General features: G+C 42.5%; 1 protein-coding gene across 1 annotated transcript in view; it reads left to right on the top strand.

The window, feature by feature from the left end:
* LOC135905530 (uncharacterized) overlaps positions 1–18,296 on the top strand; it is a 54,556-nt gene that overhangs the window by 9,417 nt on the left and 26,843 nt on the right. The window contains exons 4-13 of the mRNA XM_065436486.2: positions 560–702; positions 1,014–1,350; positions 3,019–3,200; positions 3,946–4,329; positions 5,199–5,334; positions 5,808–6,010; positions 11,449–11,550; positions 13,028–13,207; positions 13,738–13,920; positions 16,915–17,166. Of these exons, the coding sequence (XP_065292558.1) occupies positions 560–702; positions 1,014–1,350; positions 3,019–3,200; positions 3,946–4,329; positions 5,199–5,334; positions 5,808–6,010; positions 11,449–11,550; positions 13,028–13,207; positions 13,738–13,920; positions 16,915–17,166 (2,102 nt within the window). The remainder of the gene's footprint in view (positions 1–559; positions 703–1,013; positions 1,351–3,018; positions 3,201–3,945; positions 4,330–5,198; positions 5,335–5,807; positions 6,011–11,448; positions 11,551–13,027; positions 13,208–13,737; positions 13,921–16,914; positions 17,167–18,296) is intronic.

Below are 18,296 nucleotides of genomic sequence, written 5' to 3'. Positions count from 1 at the left end.
ATCAGTAACTTTCCTATTTTTTTTAGCACAGAGGATGCTACCTATAGAGTCTTTTTGTATGATGTGCACAGCTCACATGAAGTAAATTCTAGTGAAAAACAGTGTCTCAGCCCTAAGTCTTACAAAACAAATATATCTCATCGACATTAAATAACCAATATTAAACATTTTCAGGATTGCTACATTTTCTATCACCTGCTCTTTTTTGATGAAATCGTCCAGTATGATCTTTAACATTGTTTTCGTCTTTACAAACACCTTAACAACTCCTTAATTCGAAGATACAATAACCGGCTTGAGCAGTGGCATCATGCCAGTTACTCACTTCTCTGATTTTGTGGCTTATTTAGAATCTTGCAGTTTGGCTGAATGTTCTTATTTATTTATCTCAAACTTGGTCCAGCCTGTTATACTTTTATTGGCACAGGCTTTGTCCCCTACCTTTTCTTATCCGTTTGGAATTCTTTCTTTAAAGATTATGTTTCAGGTATAAAGTATTTATCATTGCAATGCATCAGTTAATTGCGCTCAAATTAACTGTGCCTTTAAAAAAATGCAGCTGGTCCTACTGAAGAACTTCCATCACAGTACACAGCATCTGCGCCTGCACAGCCAGGGGGCCCACCAGCTAAAAGAAAGAGGGGGAGGCCACCCAGAAATGTCTCAATGGCACGCCCCACAAAAGTCACCATCATACCACAGGTAAACAGGCAGGGAGAAATAGCATGCCTTTGCTCTCTCATTGCAAGAACAGCTAGCTGTCCCTTACAGGGGAAGGGGCGCCTCGTCCTTTCGGCCCTCTCTCGCCCTCTCGGTGCAAACGAACCAGGCATCAAAGACTTTAATGCCGAACACTGAGTACAGCCCACCGCCCCCTTTAGAACTTCTTTCAGGATTTGGGGAGAACAAAATGCATCGCAAACACTAGGACATGTGGTACATTTTGTCAATATTCACTGTTGAACCCACTACTCCCCTCATGTTTCACATCTTTCCTGCGAACCACTGCCCAGGTTGATCCTGGACAAGCTGTTTTGACTGGTGACTCGCCAGCAGATGGCACAGTCAGCCTGGAAGCGGCCTCAAGTGTGGTCTCCTCACACGATCGTCAGCAGTGGACTTGCTCGCAGTGCGGCCGCCTGTACAGAGACAGTGTGCAGTTTGCCCGTCATCTGCAAGACCATTACCGGCCAGCCTATCTGCGGGAACTCATGGGTAGGCAGCGCGAGGGAGGCCGACCCCATGCCATCCGTGGGCGTGGAAGACCAAGGTCGCAGCCGTTGGCGCTGCAGACCGGCCAGGTTGTGGTTATGACAAGTTCTGGAGACACTTCAAATGCAGTGCCGTTGGGTGAGAAGCATATTATCGCCACCGTATTATCAAAAAACTCGGGTGCTTTTCCTATAAAACAGTTCTTGATGATTTTTGTGTCCTTCACTTAACTGAAACGTTGAATAAACGGAACACATTTTTCTGTTGCTTCGAGTTCCGTTTAAGCGGAGTCTGCGCTATCTTTTTACAATAGCTTGTTCCTTCATGTTAACCTGAATTCTCTATATAGCTGCAGCAAAAGGAAAATTCACATTTATATTATGTGCTAGCAAGAGCAGTGCGACAATGATCAAATCTTTAAAAGAAATTCGGCAAGCTTTTTAAAAGAGCAAAGCTTCATGAAATATTTTTTGTATGTTTAGCTATTACAGATTTCATTGCTGCCTTCTGATGAAGAAAGTTGAGACATCACAGCAAGGCATAGTGCTTCTATCCTGTTGCAGCTCTCTGTCTGCAGTAGTACACGCCAAGTTAATTCCATGGAACCGCATACACTAACTATGATAAGGACACTTAAAACACATTGTTTATATGTTAAAACACTTCTGATTAAGCCTGAACTGGTTATTACATGCAAATCTTGTTCGTAAATAAGCTCTGGGAAGATGGATGTTTAGTTGATGGCAGCAGCAGTATGAAGTGATGTAACAAGTTGTCTCTATATTTGTTGTTTTTGACAGAAATGGTTTATATCAGGCAAACTTCTGAAGTGACCAAGTGTACTACATTTTCACTGCACATGACCTCAATTTGTTCTTGTACCTGAAATAGTTTGGGTACACCTGAAATAGTTTGGGAGTGGAAGCCATATTTGTGGGCAGAATGAAACTTGCCGAGAAATTCGCTGTGTTATGGTGAAGTTCATTTTTTAATGATGCTGAAGTTGCTAGAAATGTGGTAAAACAAAATTTTAAGCTGACGAAATAAATCTGTGTCTTACAGGGGCACATTGTAAGGGTATGCGAGCAAATGGAAAGCATAACTAGAAAAAATCATGAGGCAAGACACAAAGAAAGGAACAAAAGGGTGCTGGACTAACAACTCCTTGTTGAGTTGTCACCAACTCACCTAACGAGCCGCTCTTATGAATTCTTTTATAGAGGTACTGATGCAAAATTTTCCAGTCTTCTTTTCTTTCTTTAAATGAAGGTCTGGTACCTCTAAACTCAGAAAAAGTATTGTTAACTCTCATAGCAATGTAAATAATTTAATATAATAGCTTTTCTACAGTCAGTTTTGGTTTAATTTTTACTGTGGCATGAGGTCTAGTCGTCACTGGGGTGCATGTCAGGTGCACGTTAGATTTGTACTTTGTTTATAAGCTTTAATGTCATTTCTAAGTTAGTTTTCTACTTTTGTTTGATTCGGGAATATAATAGAGTCGAGCAAATACTGCCTGCCAAAGGAATCAGCAGTGCGTTATCACGCTTTTTTTCCATCTTGCTTAATTCGACTTGCCGGATAACTTGATGAATTTTGTCGATCCTCTCTGGGTCTAATTAATGCAATTCGAGTGTATTTATTTAGTTACGGTGCTCTGAGGCTTACGTGAAGGACTATGTGCAGATTTTGTTTTTGAAGCATCGCAGAGCATTTTTCCATGAAGCTTGCACATCTAAGCTGTCACAGCAGCATGACACTATGTTATTAACTTTTTGTCTTTTACAATTTACCTTCAACATTTAGGAGCAATTACTGAGGAGGCAAGTGGAGCCCTCCTAATTCAAGGTGACGCAGTGGACCAGACGACAAACCAGAATGGCGCTGTGATTGATGACAAGGAGTCCCGGGAGAAGGATACATTGGAAGAAGGAAACCGCACACAGCTTCTCATCCAGCTACAGGATGGCTCCATTCATGAGATACTGGTAAGGATCCTTAAAGAAAGTTTTGTTTTTCAGCACTCCATGTTTTGGACAAGCTCAGCTGGCAAACACACTCCCACTAAGAGGTGCTGGATGAGCACAGCTCACTCATGGAAGCTGTTCCTTGTTTTTAATGTCTAACACAAGCATGGCTCATATTTTCAGGGTCACATGTTAATCATAAATGGTGGCTCAAACAGTACTGCTTGATCAAAATATAACGTAAAGAAATGTAGGAATCTAGCATGAGAAAGAAACAAACCATTAGTTGAGCGCAGTGGCAGTTCTGGCAACATCAGTGAACGCGTTTTATTCTTTAATGATGCAAAAAAACAGCTTTTTTTGTTATGGCAAGTGTCACAAAGGCTCTTGATGGAGTGAAGAGAGTACAATGCACATGCCAGCTCTCCGAGCAAATTTCTGAATTAATTTCAGCCACTTACAGGAAATCAACACAATACTTTGTGCGTGGAAAGCCAGTACACATGGCGGTGCTGCCCTTTATTAGCAGTACTTTTAAGACTAGTGCATGGCCATCTGCTTCATATGCTACGTTACTTTAAAGAGCTCAAGGTGGTCGAAATTAATCCAGAGTCCCCCACTATTGCGTGCCTCATAATCAGGTTATGGTTCTGGCTCATGAAAGCCCAGAATTTAATTTTTTGTAAATCTAGATGGCATCCATTACCATTTGTGCATTTAACTTTCATGCTAGAGGGACTTCAATGTCTGACGTCTTGTTTTGCAGGCCTATGATGGGAATCTCAACCTGCCGGCCACCGCAGCCATCGTTGAGGGGCAGCAGCCAGGTGAAGGTATTCAACTAGTTGAAGACAGCTCCTGTGCAGCAGCTCCAGCAACCACCATGACTTTGACAACTCTCGATCAGCTGTCGTTGCGTCAGTTCCCACAGGAGGCAGTGGTGGCTGTGCCAAGTGGTGAGCCTGCCATACAGCGGCAGCGGCAACAGCAGCCAGCTATTGTTGTCAGACGTGGTCGAAAGCCAAAGGCAAGTGGGGCAACCACTCGCGAGTCAGGCGCCATGGCCGCACGAAGGTTTGAAGAAGTAGAACGGCAGTCAGCTGGCAAGTACAACCTGAGAACAACGCGCAAGGCCCTTGTCGTTGATGAGGTGAGGTTCCCCTGAAAATAAAACCGAGAAAAGAGTGTAGGGTAACAAATGGAATTGCAGTACTGTGTTTATCAAGCATCCTTATTAGTGTTGTAAACTGTGTCGGCTTGTTCTTTGCTTACTTCTTCCTTTCTACACCAAATGGTTTTGGAGAATGATAAACTGGATGAGTTAGTATTCATTTATTATTCATACAGAACAAATGACAAAGGCGGGGAAGACAGAAATGAGAGGACACCATTTGATTGCTGACTAGCAACTGAATGGTGTTGTAGATTTGTGGAAACCGTGTTCTGTACTTACATTTTCTTTTTCGTGACAAATGTGATGGTTGTGTTGTTGAGTTTCAGATGTTGCCTGCAAATATGCCCTTCTTGTAACGTTCCACTTTGGGAGTTAAAAAGTGTTACTGAGCCCCTTGGCTAGACATTATTCAGTAAAGTAGGCCATCAAAGCTCTACTAGAAATGTTTAGCTACACAGGCATATGTTGAAGGCTTTAAGTGGGTCCTCCAGACATGAATGTGTGTATATTCACATCTTACGGCCTGTCTTCATCATTATGTTCTTGTAGCAATTTTTTTGTTCAGGTCTTCCCGTCTCCCTGACCTTTGAAATTCTTTGCCGCTTTCTTTCGAATGGGCAGTGAAAGAGTGTCCAAAGGTGGCAAAAGGCCCTTTGCTGAAGAAGAATGTATACTATTGCATGCTGTACATTAGAAGGAAGTGGCTACTTGTCAGACTTAAAATGAAAGGTTGCCTGGGAAAGCGAAACCACCATGTGTCATTTGATGTTTGAAACCATTCGTCCTCTAAAAAACACGTGATGACAAAAAGTTGTGCAAGTATACATCAACATTATGCATTGCAGGGTAATGACGAGGACTCTGATTACGAAGGGGATGACTACTCGGACTACGAAAGTGGCTACGATGGCAAGTATGCCTCTGGTTTTGAATCAGATTCCCAGCTGCCCAGTGGCCAAGTTGCTGGAAATGAACTCATAGGCAAGTATCAAGATGGTCTTCACTGGTGTTTTTACCTAGTTAGTGAGGTTTGTACACCCCATTGCTGTGCTGGTGCATCTGTAACGAACCCTCACTGCTTTTAGGACCAGACCACTTCACTATGTGCAGGCAGCCGGTGCTTTTAAGTACACGCTTCCCTGTACATTAGGCACTATCGACTGCTTCAGTACTAACTGGCTGCTGCAGTGGTAATGGACTGCTTGAGCTTGCAAGAAAAGCTTTTCCACTGTGAAGGTTTCTGATGGGTTGTGGGGACAGACAAGGACATCAGCACAAGATAGCTAGCAGCCAAGCTATGGCCAAATGCTCGTCCCTGCCTGAAGGAATGTGTAGCCTTATGTAGTGGCTACAACTGCTGCAAGAGCCTGAAATAGATGAAAAAGAAAAAGCAGTGGAAGTTTCTGTTGTTATTATGAAGCATAAAAAGCTTGTTTGTTTCTCTTTGTTTGCAGGTCCTCGCATCGCAACAACAGCTGAAGGGGAGCCCACAGCCCCAAACAGTCAAGCCCTGGCCAGTGACGTTCCCAAGGAACTGCATGTAGCTGTGGAGATGTTGACCTCATTGCCTTGCCAGTCTAATGACCAACCAATGGACATAAGTGATGGCTCCAGTGTACCAGTCCAGTCTTCGGAGGACACACAGCAGAAACAACAGGCAAGCACTAAGGGACTGTTTTAGTTCTGCTTCTTCTGTGATTTCATTCTTTCATTACTTGCAGAAAATCAGCGAAACTTATAAAAGCTCCTGAATATGTATTCTTTATGGAAGATGGTATTACAGAAATTTGTCAGCAGGTCAAGCAGCAAAAAAAAAAGGAATACAATTTTATAGTGAGCATATCAGCAGACCTAAAGCCACAGACTAACAATAAACATCTTCTGGTTTGTATAAACAAAACAAAATTTTTGATACGGTCTACTTATCATCCGTATACTTTGACAAGTATGAATTGATGGATTGTGCTTCTTGCTCAGACATAAAAGGTTAGCAAGCTTAACAGGTACTGATTGGCTAGTTGGCTGTTCATGAAAATCAGTGCACTTGGAACACACACATTTGTGCATCCTCATTTTTTTCTGTGTCTGCGTTTTCCAAATGCACTGTTCTTAATTAAGTCATGCGAAAGACCTCCTTGAAAAAGCCAGCAGCTGTTGACATTGAAGACTGCATAGAAAATTGTAGAACTCCTTCCCTGTTATAATGTTGCTAAAGTTCAGATCCTGTCATGCGAACTTCATATTTGTGTAATACATTTTTTTCAGTTGGCATGTTCTGTTCCTCTGGTTCTATGAAAAGTATATTACAATGATTGTACTGTACTGGCAGAACTACTTCAAGGGGAATACAATATTGACTTATTGTAGCTGTTATGGGGCTCTATTATTTGAAATGCTGGTAGTTGCTGTTGATATCACCAAATGTTCAGAAAAACAATCTCGGAAATTCCCAGACCGATGCACACATGGAAGTAGTTTTGTAAAACTAACACAAGTTCTACTCCATGAGGCGGCGAGGTTTCCACTTTATTCAGGGCTTTCAAGGAAAGGCATGACGTCTGGGGAGAAGTGGAGAAGATTGCGCCCTGAAAGGAAAATATAGAATTTTCATCAGCACCTCATTTATGATTGTTGTCATGAACACGTGACATGCAGTGTACCATGACATACTGAGAGCACTTGCATTTGACATGCTCAGTTTGTAGGCCTGTACTGCATTTACGCTGCATGAATGAGGACTCTTTTATGGGGAAAGAAAGATGGTCTAAAATTGATGCACACATTACGATCAAGTGCAAAAGCAACGATACACTTGCCATACCTACTGAAGCATCCACTGCTGCTGCTCAGTGGCAGTAGCATTTTGCCACTGGATATGAGTTCACAGGTTCAATTTTTAACCGTGGTGGCCATATTCTGATGGGGACAGATTACAAAAGCAATCATGTACTGTGCTTTGGATGCATGTTAGAAAACCCCTTTGCATGGAGCATTTTCTTCGTATGCTTGCGCACGCAGAGATGCACAGCATACATTGTGGACGTTGTGCAGTCACCTCTCACAACTCGAGCATTCATTGATGTGAATATTAAGTGAAAGAAAAACAGAGTGTCAAACCGAAACTTTTTCTTTTTCCAGCTTTTTATCTGATTCACCAAAAACGGTTTATACCAGTGTCACTTCGGCACTTCGGAGGCCCTTTGAACCAAGTCTTTCGACTCAATAGCGAATAGGGTGCTGCTACTCGGGAAGATTCAACAGCCATCAAGTAAAAATTCACTCGAGTTGACAGTTTCTTGAAACTCCTTCTAAGTCTCGAAGGCCTTCTAGTGGCAGTAGCATGCCAAGAAAACATGAGAAATGAAGTAACATGAAAAAGGAAACATTCTTAAAACTGTTGTCAAAAACTATCAGCATTGAGCTAAAGTTATTTATACATGTGCCAGTTGATGGTGGCTATGAATTATCAATTTGTGTGTGTGTGTGTGTGTTTTTTTTTGTGGCTTTAGTATTGCAACCATCATGCCACTCGTTCATAATGCGAAACAAGTGAAGCTCTCAATGATTGTTTAAAATTGCCGTGTGGCAGCAACACAACTTTTGGACTCAAGGGCCTCTCAAATATGCTTGTCTGATTCGGGTATTAGTTCCGATTCAATTCTGGAGGAAAAAATCTAATGGTTCAAACCGGTTTCAACCGTTTTATATGTTTGTTTGCATAATCTAACAACGACTAACAACAAAATAGCATAAGTTTACAGTAGAACCTCGTTCATACATCATTAAAAAAAATTCTAGAAGAAAACATACAAACTGCGAATACCTATGCTTCAATGTCACTAAAATATTTGACAGACTCGACTGTAGTCGAAATTTACATAATGTGAAACATTGTGCAAATTGTTGCAGCACGAGCTGTTGATGCATGCTGAGCCTGAGCAGCCAGAGACAAGCATTGTCGTTTTTGTGGCTTCAGCAAGCTTTTGTTTGCACTCCTCGAATTCGGCCTTTGTCAGAAGCTTCTTCAAGCGAGGAATTTTGGTGGGAAGTTTTGACATGCCCATGTAGCGTAAATCATTGCAACACGAGTCGCCGACGCATGTCCAGTTGGTGAGGCCCCAGCGACCAGAGAGACATTTTTTTTTATTCCGCATTGTTCTAAGATGGCGACTGGAAACCGAAACGAAATCCATCTGGTGGGTGACACCAGAATACGATGCCTATGATCCTACGTGAACTTCATGCTGTGTGCAGCAGAGAATGGCAGAGCGTTTGGGTTATTGCCTATTAAAAGCATGCAGTAGGCTTCTAGCAGCACTATGCCCCACATGCTGTGAAACAAATAGGTGAAGATGTTTATTGCGATAGGGTTGGTGGCGATATTTGTCAATTCGGCGTGAGGTGACCTGGGAGGAGATTTGATGGTACTTGAATAGGGAACTGAGTGTGCACTGGCATTTTCTTGTGAGATGGGTGGGCGAGTATCGCAGGGAGGCTGCTGCAGTGGGCGGCTACTGTTCATGATTGCTTGCACCTTGCGCTTTTTTTTGTTTACATGGGATCTAGCAGCCAGAAAACATAGCGTGCGATCCCAGTTTGGCGATGTACTGAACGTTGGTGCTGAAAGATCGCATTTTCTGGCAACAGATGAACTAGTAAAAAAGAAACATAACTGTATTGAGCCATTTCTTGTGTTCTCGGTTGTGTACGTTGGCACTGGAAAATCGCACGTAACGAGATTGTATCAATAGGGTTCTACTGTATATTGCACAAAGCTCAACTGTGCTCCTCATTTGCACCGGAAAATTCAAGAAAAGGCATGCATGCAGTTCTTCAGACTGTAAGCAGTTACAAAAAACACACAACAAACAAAAAACTGGCATTGTGCAAGCACATCTCATAAGCAAATCGTCAGAAGCAATACATCATTTCTGTCACACCTACTTCAGTTTACATAAGAGTGTGGTCAAAAGTGACTGCCCATTTAGGAAGAACCTATTTATTTTGGCAATTATATATAGGTCTCACCTCATTGGAGAGCTATTTGGTGGTCACCAATTTCGAGTGCTCACAAGTGTATTGCTAACATGCCTGCCTCCCAATGCGGCACATTGAAAACTATGTTAATGGTGATGCTACTTACAGTTGCGGCTTGTTACCCTGGGAGAAACTGAGGTATGTGGCCGTGCTGTGGCTACTGCTGCCCACCGGTAGTGACATGCTGGCAAAAATAAAGGAAGAGTGCCTTATCTATAAAAGTACTTTTCATTTGGCATGAACCCAAAAATTGATTATTATCCAATCAGTCACACAATAGTTGATTTCATGCTGCATGGCTTGCCACTAGAAGCCTATTATAGTGGGATATCACCAAGATAACTCAGTCATGGCACCTGCCTTACAGTAAAGCTTCATTAATTTGACACTCACTAAACAGAAAAGCTAATTATCCTGTCATCAAACTCTTGTGATTTGGAGGTATATTGCTGTGCTACAGTTAATTATGGCAAGCTAGTTAGTTCTGACAACAGTTAATTCTGATGCATTTGTGTTGAGTGGTATTTCCCTTCTTTTTTCATGATTCTGCTATAAAGTGACATGAAAACACACAGGCCAGTGATAAAAAGCTTTGGCAAAGCAATGGCAACTTGTGTTATTTGTATGAAGAACCTGCCATGCTCGTGCATGACTTGCACAAGGAGACAAGATTTTTACACTCAACACAAAGTGTGCATATTGCACTTAATGGAGTCAGTTTCTTTTTCTAAACTTTTCTGACTACGTAAATAGATTCGTGTTAATAATAGATTGTGTGTGAATAAATAAGGCAAGCACCACAGCCAGTGAAGCATTTTCTTTCTTCTCCTCTACTCTCTTTTAAGTTAATATGTTGGAAATCATAAGCATTACAAAAGGTAGCCAACTTGTGCCCCAGTTTAGGGTAATTTAAAACGTTAGGACTGTGCGAAAGACAATCATATCATTTCTGGTCAGGAATGCAAGAGTTTTAAGTAGTTGCATTATTTATTATTTGAAATGACAAGCAAAGAAAGAAAGAAAGAAACAAGCAAACAAACAAGAAAGGTGAAATGCAGTTTAAGATATTATAAACTTAATCCTTCAAATCGTTCTCCTTCATCTTACCTTCAACTTGCCCCCCCCCCCCCCCCCTTCCTCCTCATGCTATTTCTACCAAAAGCCACATTTATTCTAGTCAGCCTGCATGCTGCCTTTACACAATATATACTTCCATAGGTCGGCACACTCGCTCACTCGCTCGCACTCATTTCAAAGGTGTGAGTGTGGGTATGAGTGAGTGCATGTGAATGCGAGTGTGAGTGAGTGCCAGTGAATGTGAGTGTGGAGGTGAGTGCGAGTGCAAATGAGTACCAGTGAGTGTGAACGGAGGTGAGCGCGAATGTGAGTGAGTGGAGGTGAGCATGAACATGAGTGAGTGTGAGGCCTGCAAAAATTATGGTGAGTGAGTGTGAGTGAGTATTCTCCCACACTGCCGACCTACGTATACTTCTGACTGTATATCATTGTCTTAGTTCAAAATGTTCTTCAGAATGTTCTGATTTCACATAAAGCTTAAACTGAGCCACTAAAGCTTTTGACCAAGTGAAAGGAGGCATGGTTAAGTCTAGTAAGAGCCACCAAAAGGTTGGTGGCACAAAGAAATGGAAAATATTTTATATTTTGCTCAGTGTGTATGAAGGTGTTCCATGACACGTTACTCTGTGACTTTTTCTATGACTTGTTCCTAAGAACTACGGACATTAAGGCAAGACATAGCAGAAAGGTAAAAAAAAAGAGGTTGGCGGTACTTGCCACCACCTTGCCTGAAGGGCCATGCTTATATAACATCTTTCCATCAACCACCGTATGCTAGTTATGTTGGTTTTACAGCCAGTAAACCTAGATGATGAATGGCAACTAACATGTTTGCAAAAATAAAAAAGTATGTCTACGTCCTATGGGGTGCCACTGTTACGGGTACCACTGTTGATATAATGGTTAATACAAAAAAACATCATGGGGTGTTGATATTCAAACATACTATTTTGTTATTAATTGCTGCTGTCTTTAATGCAGGAGCTGTCAGCTGCGGTTGCTGAAAGCCTTGGCACAGCCTCTGAGGCAATGGCCACAGAGCCTGTCGATGCATATGCAACTGAAAGCACGGAGGTTCAAGAGGTAAGTAAGCTGTTTGTCACGTAGTCAAGTCATGCCTCTGTCCTATCTCAGTGTTAGGGTAAACAAACAAGAGATTGGAGTAAAGAGATGAAATTGTTTGTTGTTCATTTTTTGTTTAAAGCCTGCAGAAGCTGATTGCATGGAAAGTATTGCCTGCTGCTTTGCCTACCAGCATGACATTGAAGTTATGATGGCATCCTGCAGCGTAACATAGTAAATATAAAAATTATGCACTTTAATATTTGTATAATTTAATGTGCTGATTAATTACTCTGTTTTCTGATGTGCTGGCATTTCATTCACTCTTATCCAATTTTATTTTTATGCTTAGGCCCCTTGTGTTATTTTTATTTCTATAATGGATGGTGGGCGCTGCTGAGGCTACATGTGCAGATTTCTTGCTACTGTCATACAGCCTTTCGTTTTTCCTGCTTTTACATTGGGAGGCATGCTAATGGAGTTAGTGGACTGCTTCCAGATGCAGTGAGACTAATGGTGTAAGAAATCCGAATCTAAACTAGTGTCCATACTGATACAGGGCTTCACACTTTTACAGTGCGTGCCAGGCATAACTGGCTGTCACCAGTAGCAAAATGACAACGGAAAGAGATGAAGATCTACAAGTTGACAGAATAACCCCATTGGCCATTGTGTCTACAGTTGTACAGTTGATGTCAAAAGTTTACAGACCGTGTGATTAGAGAAGGCATTGAATTTCCAAGCAGCCTGTGACCGCAGCCAGTAAAAAACACATGTGCAACACCATGTTGTTCGCATGCTCTCATACAGGCTGGAAATTCGAACACTTTGCTGCATGCCCAGGCTGCAGAAATATTCTAATTTTTCTCAGATCCACAGTCCATAAAGTTTTGATGCTGACTGTACATGCCTAGATAATGCTTTGAGATCACAAACACTAACAAAAGCAATGATGTTTAAGATGTATTCATAAGATGTATGTTATAAGCTATCTCTAATTAGACCTGTGCTGAAAAAAAATTGGCAAATATATATGAAGTGTTTTAGAAAAGTGCCAGAAATTGAACTCATGGCAATATCCTGGAGGCACAAGGATGTTGCCATGTGTTCAGCTCTGTTCTTATTTGTTGTTTCTGACAGCGGTGATTTATAACAGGCAAATTTATCAGATGGCTGCATGTTTCAGACATAGTGCATGTGAAATAATCAGTTTTGACCCTGTGCCTGATATTTATGACTTTTGGTTTAGAATTTGTGTACATGAATGCAGAAACTCACAGAAAATTTTCAATTTTAAGGTGTTTTCATTGCTGTTGTTTGGCTCTAATGATGGATAAAATGCAAGAAATGTGTTGAAACTGAATTTTTAACGAGTGGAACTTACTAACATTAGAAGAAGGCAAAAGGACCTTGCTGTGAAGCAGTTGATGGGAAACAGTTCATGTACAGACAACATGTATGGGTCAGTGAGAAGAACCATTATGTGCACTGCATGCAGGAAGGGGGCCAGGTGGTGGAAAAGTTCTACAGAAGTGTGGAGCAGGTGCGACTTGACCGGCCCAAGAGGCCGGGCTGTTTCTCGTGCGACCTGTGCGGCAAGGGCTTCAACCAGACGCTGTACCTGTTTCGCCACATTCGCAAGCACACTGGCGAGTTCACCTGCCACCGGTGCAATAGAGTAGGTCACGCGTGTGTGTGTTTGTTTTTAATAATAATAATTGCAATATTTATTGTTCAATTTACAAGTAAACAAAATGTCCTACAGAGGCCACACATCATCTCCCAGACTCTGCTTTCTGGCATGGAGTTACAAGGTTGCAACCTCTGCAACTCTGCACTAATTTACAGCACCTATAATTTCCTGTAATTTTTGTAAGAGGATAAACAAAGGGAAAATGGAATCCCAAGTGTCCCTAGAATTTGACCTTTTCCTCTAAATGCAAGAAATTTATGCAGACCAGTTAAGGCAGTTGCTGAACGAGAGCATCTCTGCATTTTACATTTATTTAAATAAGGAAATTGGAGTTGGCCCCAGGCTAAAGCTTTGTCTTAAGTGGTATTTGCTATTGCTGAAGGAACATAACTCACTGTGAAAACATCAAATTTCATGTTGTTTCACTACGTTAAGAAAGGAATATGTTTATGCTTAAAGAGACTACACCAACCACAACTGAATGGCAAACATTGTGTTTCCTTCTCGTTTTCTAGGTGTTTGCACGCAAAGAGAACCTGCAGAACCATGCCTGTTCCGGGCGATCGATGGACCGGTCAGAGTTGCCATGTACTGTGTGTGGCAAGACTTTTGGCACAGACCGACTGCTGCGCCGGCACATGGCAAAGCACACAGGGCAGCACATGTGCCCTGACTGTGGCAAGAGCTACACTACCAGGGTGCGTGTGGAGCAGTGAGATCATGGAAGAGGATGTATTCTTCTAATCCAGTCATCTCGTGTGGATACAGTAGAACAAGTGTGATTACATTTCACTGGATTAGCCAGTTAATGGTATTTACCACCTCAACAATGGTGGCGGCCTGGTGTGATGCTAAAAACCCTCTTGCACAATGTTTGTTGCCACTGCGGTGTCCGTGAACTTGTGATGACTAGAGCAAGAACATCACAAAAGAACAAGAACTGCAGTTTTGCCCAAAGTGTGAGGCAGTGACAACAATACATAGTTTTGCACATCAGTACTCTTTCCTTGTCTTGCCACCAACTGCAGTAATATATATAACAATCTTGCTGAAGCTGCAGGGCAACGTTACTAGCTGCAGGTCTAGTAATTTTCTCATTTTTTTATCAAGAGCATTATAATGTGTAGTACGGCACTAGCTTTCAAACCAAATAATAATAATAATAATAATAATAATAATAATAATAATAATAGCTATGTTCTGTGCTATTTCAGAGAATGCAATCTTTCTTCCTGATGGTGTGTTTCAGTTCATGCTGCTACCTCTGCTCGAATTCTTTGGCTTCAGTAACGGTGCGATGATAATTTTTGTGTACTTACAGCAAAGCTATAGCACCGAAGGAACGTCCGCGTAAGGGCTATTGCTGTAGAAGGAGCAGATGCAAGAATGACCAAGAAGCGATATAATGAGAAATCAATGGCTGAATGTGTCAAGCAAGCACTGGGGAGACTTACAACAGAGCATCTAGAAATAGATTTATAATAGAGCATCCAGAAATTGCATAGTTGCATATAAATGAGATGTTTACTTGTATTAGTGACTACCGTAGATGACTTGAGATACAGTAGAACCTTGTTCATATGTTCTGGAAAAACACGCTAAACAAACACACTAACTGGGAAAACATGCAATCCGAAGTCACTAAAACATTTGAAATGCTCAACTGTAGTTGACATCTACGTAAGGCGAAGCGTTGTGCTCGTTGTAGCATGAGATGCCAACCTGTGCTGAACTGGTGGGGCCTGAGTCACCAGAGATGCACACTCATTTCTTTTACTTGGCCGAGCTTATGTTTCTCCTCGTATTCGGCCTGGGTCAGCAGCTTCATCGGACAGGGCACTTTGGTCAGAAGCTTTGATGCACTCACTCTGCATGAATCGTTGTGACACGAGATGCCAATGTATGTTGAATTGGTAGCACCCGAGTGGGCTGAGATGCGCTTTGTCATATTTATATTGCGCAGTGCTTTAAGACAGCGATGAGAAACCGAGATGAAATCAAACTGGTGGGCAATGCCAGAGTGAAACACGACATTCACTTCACACGCTATGTAGCAGGAAATGGTGGCATGTTTGGGTTACCGCCCATTAAAAGCATGCAATACACTTCCAAAGGCATTATGCTTCCTGTGATGCAGATAGGTGAAGAGGCTTATCGCAATACGGTTCGCGGTAATAACTGTGAATTCGGTGTGCGTTGACCCACAAGAAGATTTGCTGGCCCGGTAATAGAAAACTGAGTGAGTTTTGGCATGACACGAGTGGGCGGGTACTGTAAGGAAGCTGCTGTGGCGGGCACCTACTGCTCCCGATCATGCGCACCTCAAGCCTTTTCTTGTTTACATGGGATCTAGCAGCCAGAAAACGTATCAATAGATTGGAGTTGGGGGTGTGCTGAATGTTAGTGCTAAAAAATCATGTTTTCTGGGAACGTATTGGTTAATAAGAACACATAGCTGTAATGAGTCATTTTTTGTGCTTTTGATCGTGAATATTGGTGCTGGGAAAATGTACTAAGCGGGATTGTATCAACCAGGTTCTGCTGAACATGTGTTGGCTTATTGTTTTTCACATTACGGTTGCACTTCCGTTAGCTCAATCTCACTTGACTAAAAGTCTTCATTTTGCATGGCAGCCTCTTCAAAGTTATTGGTTTTCTCTTTTTTCCATGGCTACAACATTTGTGAGGTGAAAAGCTCAATCACACATCTACTTGTCATTAGAGAATTTTAGCACGTCCAGTATTCCGGCAAGTGCGGGCAGTTTGCCGGATGAGCGGGGACGTGAACATGAGCCGCCAGATTGGTGGCGCCAGCTGATGGTGCAAAGCTCAACCACACAAACACAAAGCCAATTACTATATTCTGCTTAGCTGCTGGTGTAAATTTTTGACAGCGGCGTAATCGTGTTTACAATTTTGCCACTGCCAGAAATTTGCACCAGCAGTGAAGCAGTATATAGTGGGTTACTGCAATTTTAGCTCTGTGTTTGTCTGGTTGAACTCTACGCCACCAGGCGGCTGCACCGCTCCAGCCGCACCGCTCCGGCCGCTCACATTTACGCCCCCGCACATCCAGCAATTTGCCCAAACCGTCCCCGTTTGCCGGAATAGCGGACACTATAAAAGTCTCTATTTACATGTTTAACGTGATACATGGATGGCCTGGTAATCTTTGCAATAATGTTCCCAGAGCTGAGGTTAGTATATTAAAGAACACCTTGGCATTGGTGCCCGCACGACTTCACTGCAATTTTGCTAAGGCCAAAAGTATGTTGTGTTAACAGGCTGGCTGCTTTGCTAACTAAAACTATGGTATCCTTTCGGTGACTTGTACCTAGGTAAAGATTAACACAACAAGTTGTAGGAACGGTACATTATTAGTGTGAACTACCAACTGACTTCATGGTGAGAAATCATGAAATTGAGCATTATGCAGTGCACATGTCCATGCCCAGCCTGGTTCACTTGAAAGCCTAATATTTTCAGTAGTATGTGTGCATTGCCTCGAAATCTTCATTGATCAGGGCTATTGACAAGGTGCTCATGCATGCATCTTTTTCTCACTGTTTGGAAGACGTCTAATTTTCTCCTAGTGCACTTACCTCTTCATTTATTGAGTGTGCTTTGTTAGTCTCTGCATAAGTGCAAGTCACCAGCTCACATTGTTAAACTGTGACACCTGTTGTGTGCAGGAGATCCTGGCAAACCACGCTTGCCCGCAGCGGCCTAAAGTGGAGAGGTTCAGCTGTGGTGTGTGTGGCAAGGCATTCACACGGCATGGCTACCTGCTGAAGCACCTGCCTGTGCACACGGGACAACACGCGTGCCCCGTGTGTGGCAAGTGGTTGCGCTCGCTTGACTCGCTCGCCAACCACATGCGCCTCTGCACTCAAGTACAAGAAATACAGCTGCATGGGCAGGCAGCCTGCTCACACTGCCAGAAGGTACCATGTGCACTTAACTATTACACCTCAGTGTATCATCAGTACAAATACATGTGCAGTCATTCTAGAAAGTATGCTGGCCATTTACGGCTCGATTGCATGCTATCAAGTGGTGCTAGCATCGGAACGCTTGGTCCAGCTCACGTCATAGCTGTGTAACTGTGACACCGGCTCCCGCCATTGCACTTATGTCGTATGAGTGAGCTGAATGCCAGCAAATAAGAGTCATGCAGGGAAGATGAACATCAGAGGATGCTTGAATCTCTCATGTCCCGTGACGTTCCTCTGCCTTTCTGCATACATGACTAAAGCTCTTGTTGAGTTGTACGATGAGGCTTCTATGGCACCCTCAGCACTCAAAAGCTATTGAAGACTGCCCCTCACCATCTGAAGATGTATAATGCTGTGAACATGGTATGAGGCTCTCCGCTGCTTTGAAAATTCCCATAACACAGACCACAATCACATTGGGGCTTGTAGGCTACTGACAAAGAATCTACTTAGACATGCACAGACAGCCACACATGGTGCTCATGCATTCATAGACATGAGAGTCAAGTGTCCTCTGATGTTCATCTTCTCTGCACAACTGTAATTTCCTGGAATTCAGCTCACTCATATGGCACGCCCTCTACAGTGGGAGCTGGTGCCACAGTAACACAACTACGACATGAGATGGACCAAGCGTTCCGATGCTACCGTGCATGCAAACAACCCTCAAGTGGCCAGAATACTTTCTAGAATGACTGCACATGCATGAACATACACTTACTTGCATACATGCATGCACACACATGCGCACATGTGCATACTGTTGCTTGTACTTACTGTTATGGAAAACAAAACATGATCAGGTTAGGGCTCACTAGAATGTATTCTTTCATTACTGCTTTGTAACATGCCAGGCCATTAGCTAGGCAAACATCTCCAGCTTGTCATTAAAGTCAGCATCTCTCATTTCTGCTTTTGCCACTTCTTGTGATATCAGCCTACACCATCCTTAGGGACTGATGCTATGGTATTTTTGAGTTATTGCTTGTAAGGGGTATTACGTTTTGTACTGTGAGGTAACAGAACAGACAGCTGGGCTAGTTGGTTTACTTGCATCTTAAAACTGTAAAAATACACAA

Source organism: Dermacentor albipictus, chromosome 3 (assembly GCF_038994185.2).
Source record: "Dermacentor albipictus isolate Rhodes 1998 colony chromosome 3, USDA_Dalb.pri_finalv2, whole genome shotgun sequence".
Taxonomy (NCBI): domain Eukaryota; kingdom Metazoa; phylum Arthropoda; class Arachnida; order Ixodida; family Ixodidae; genus Dermacentor; species Dermacentor albipictus.
This window is presented reverse-complemented; position numbering and strand designations above follow the sequence as displayed.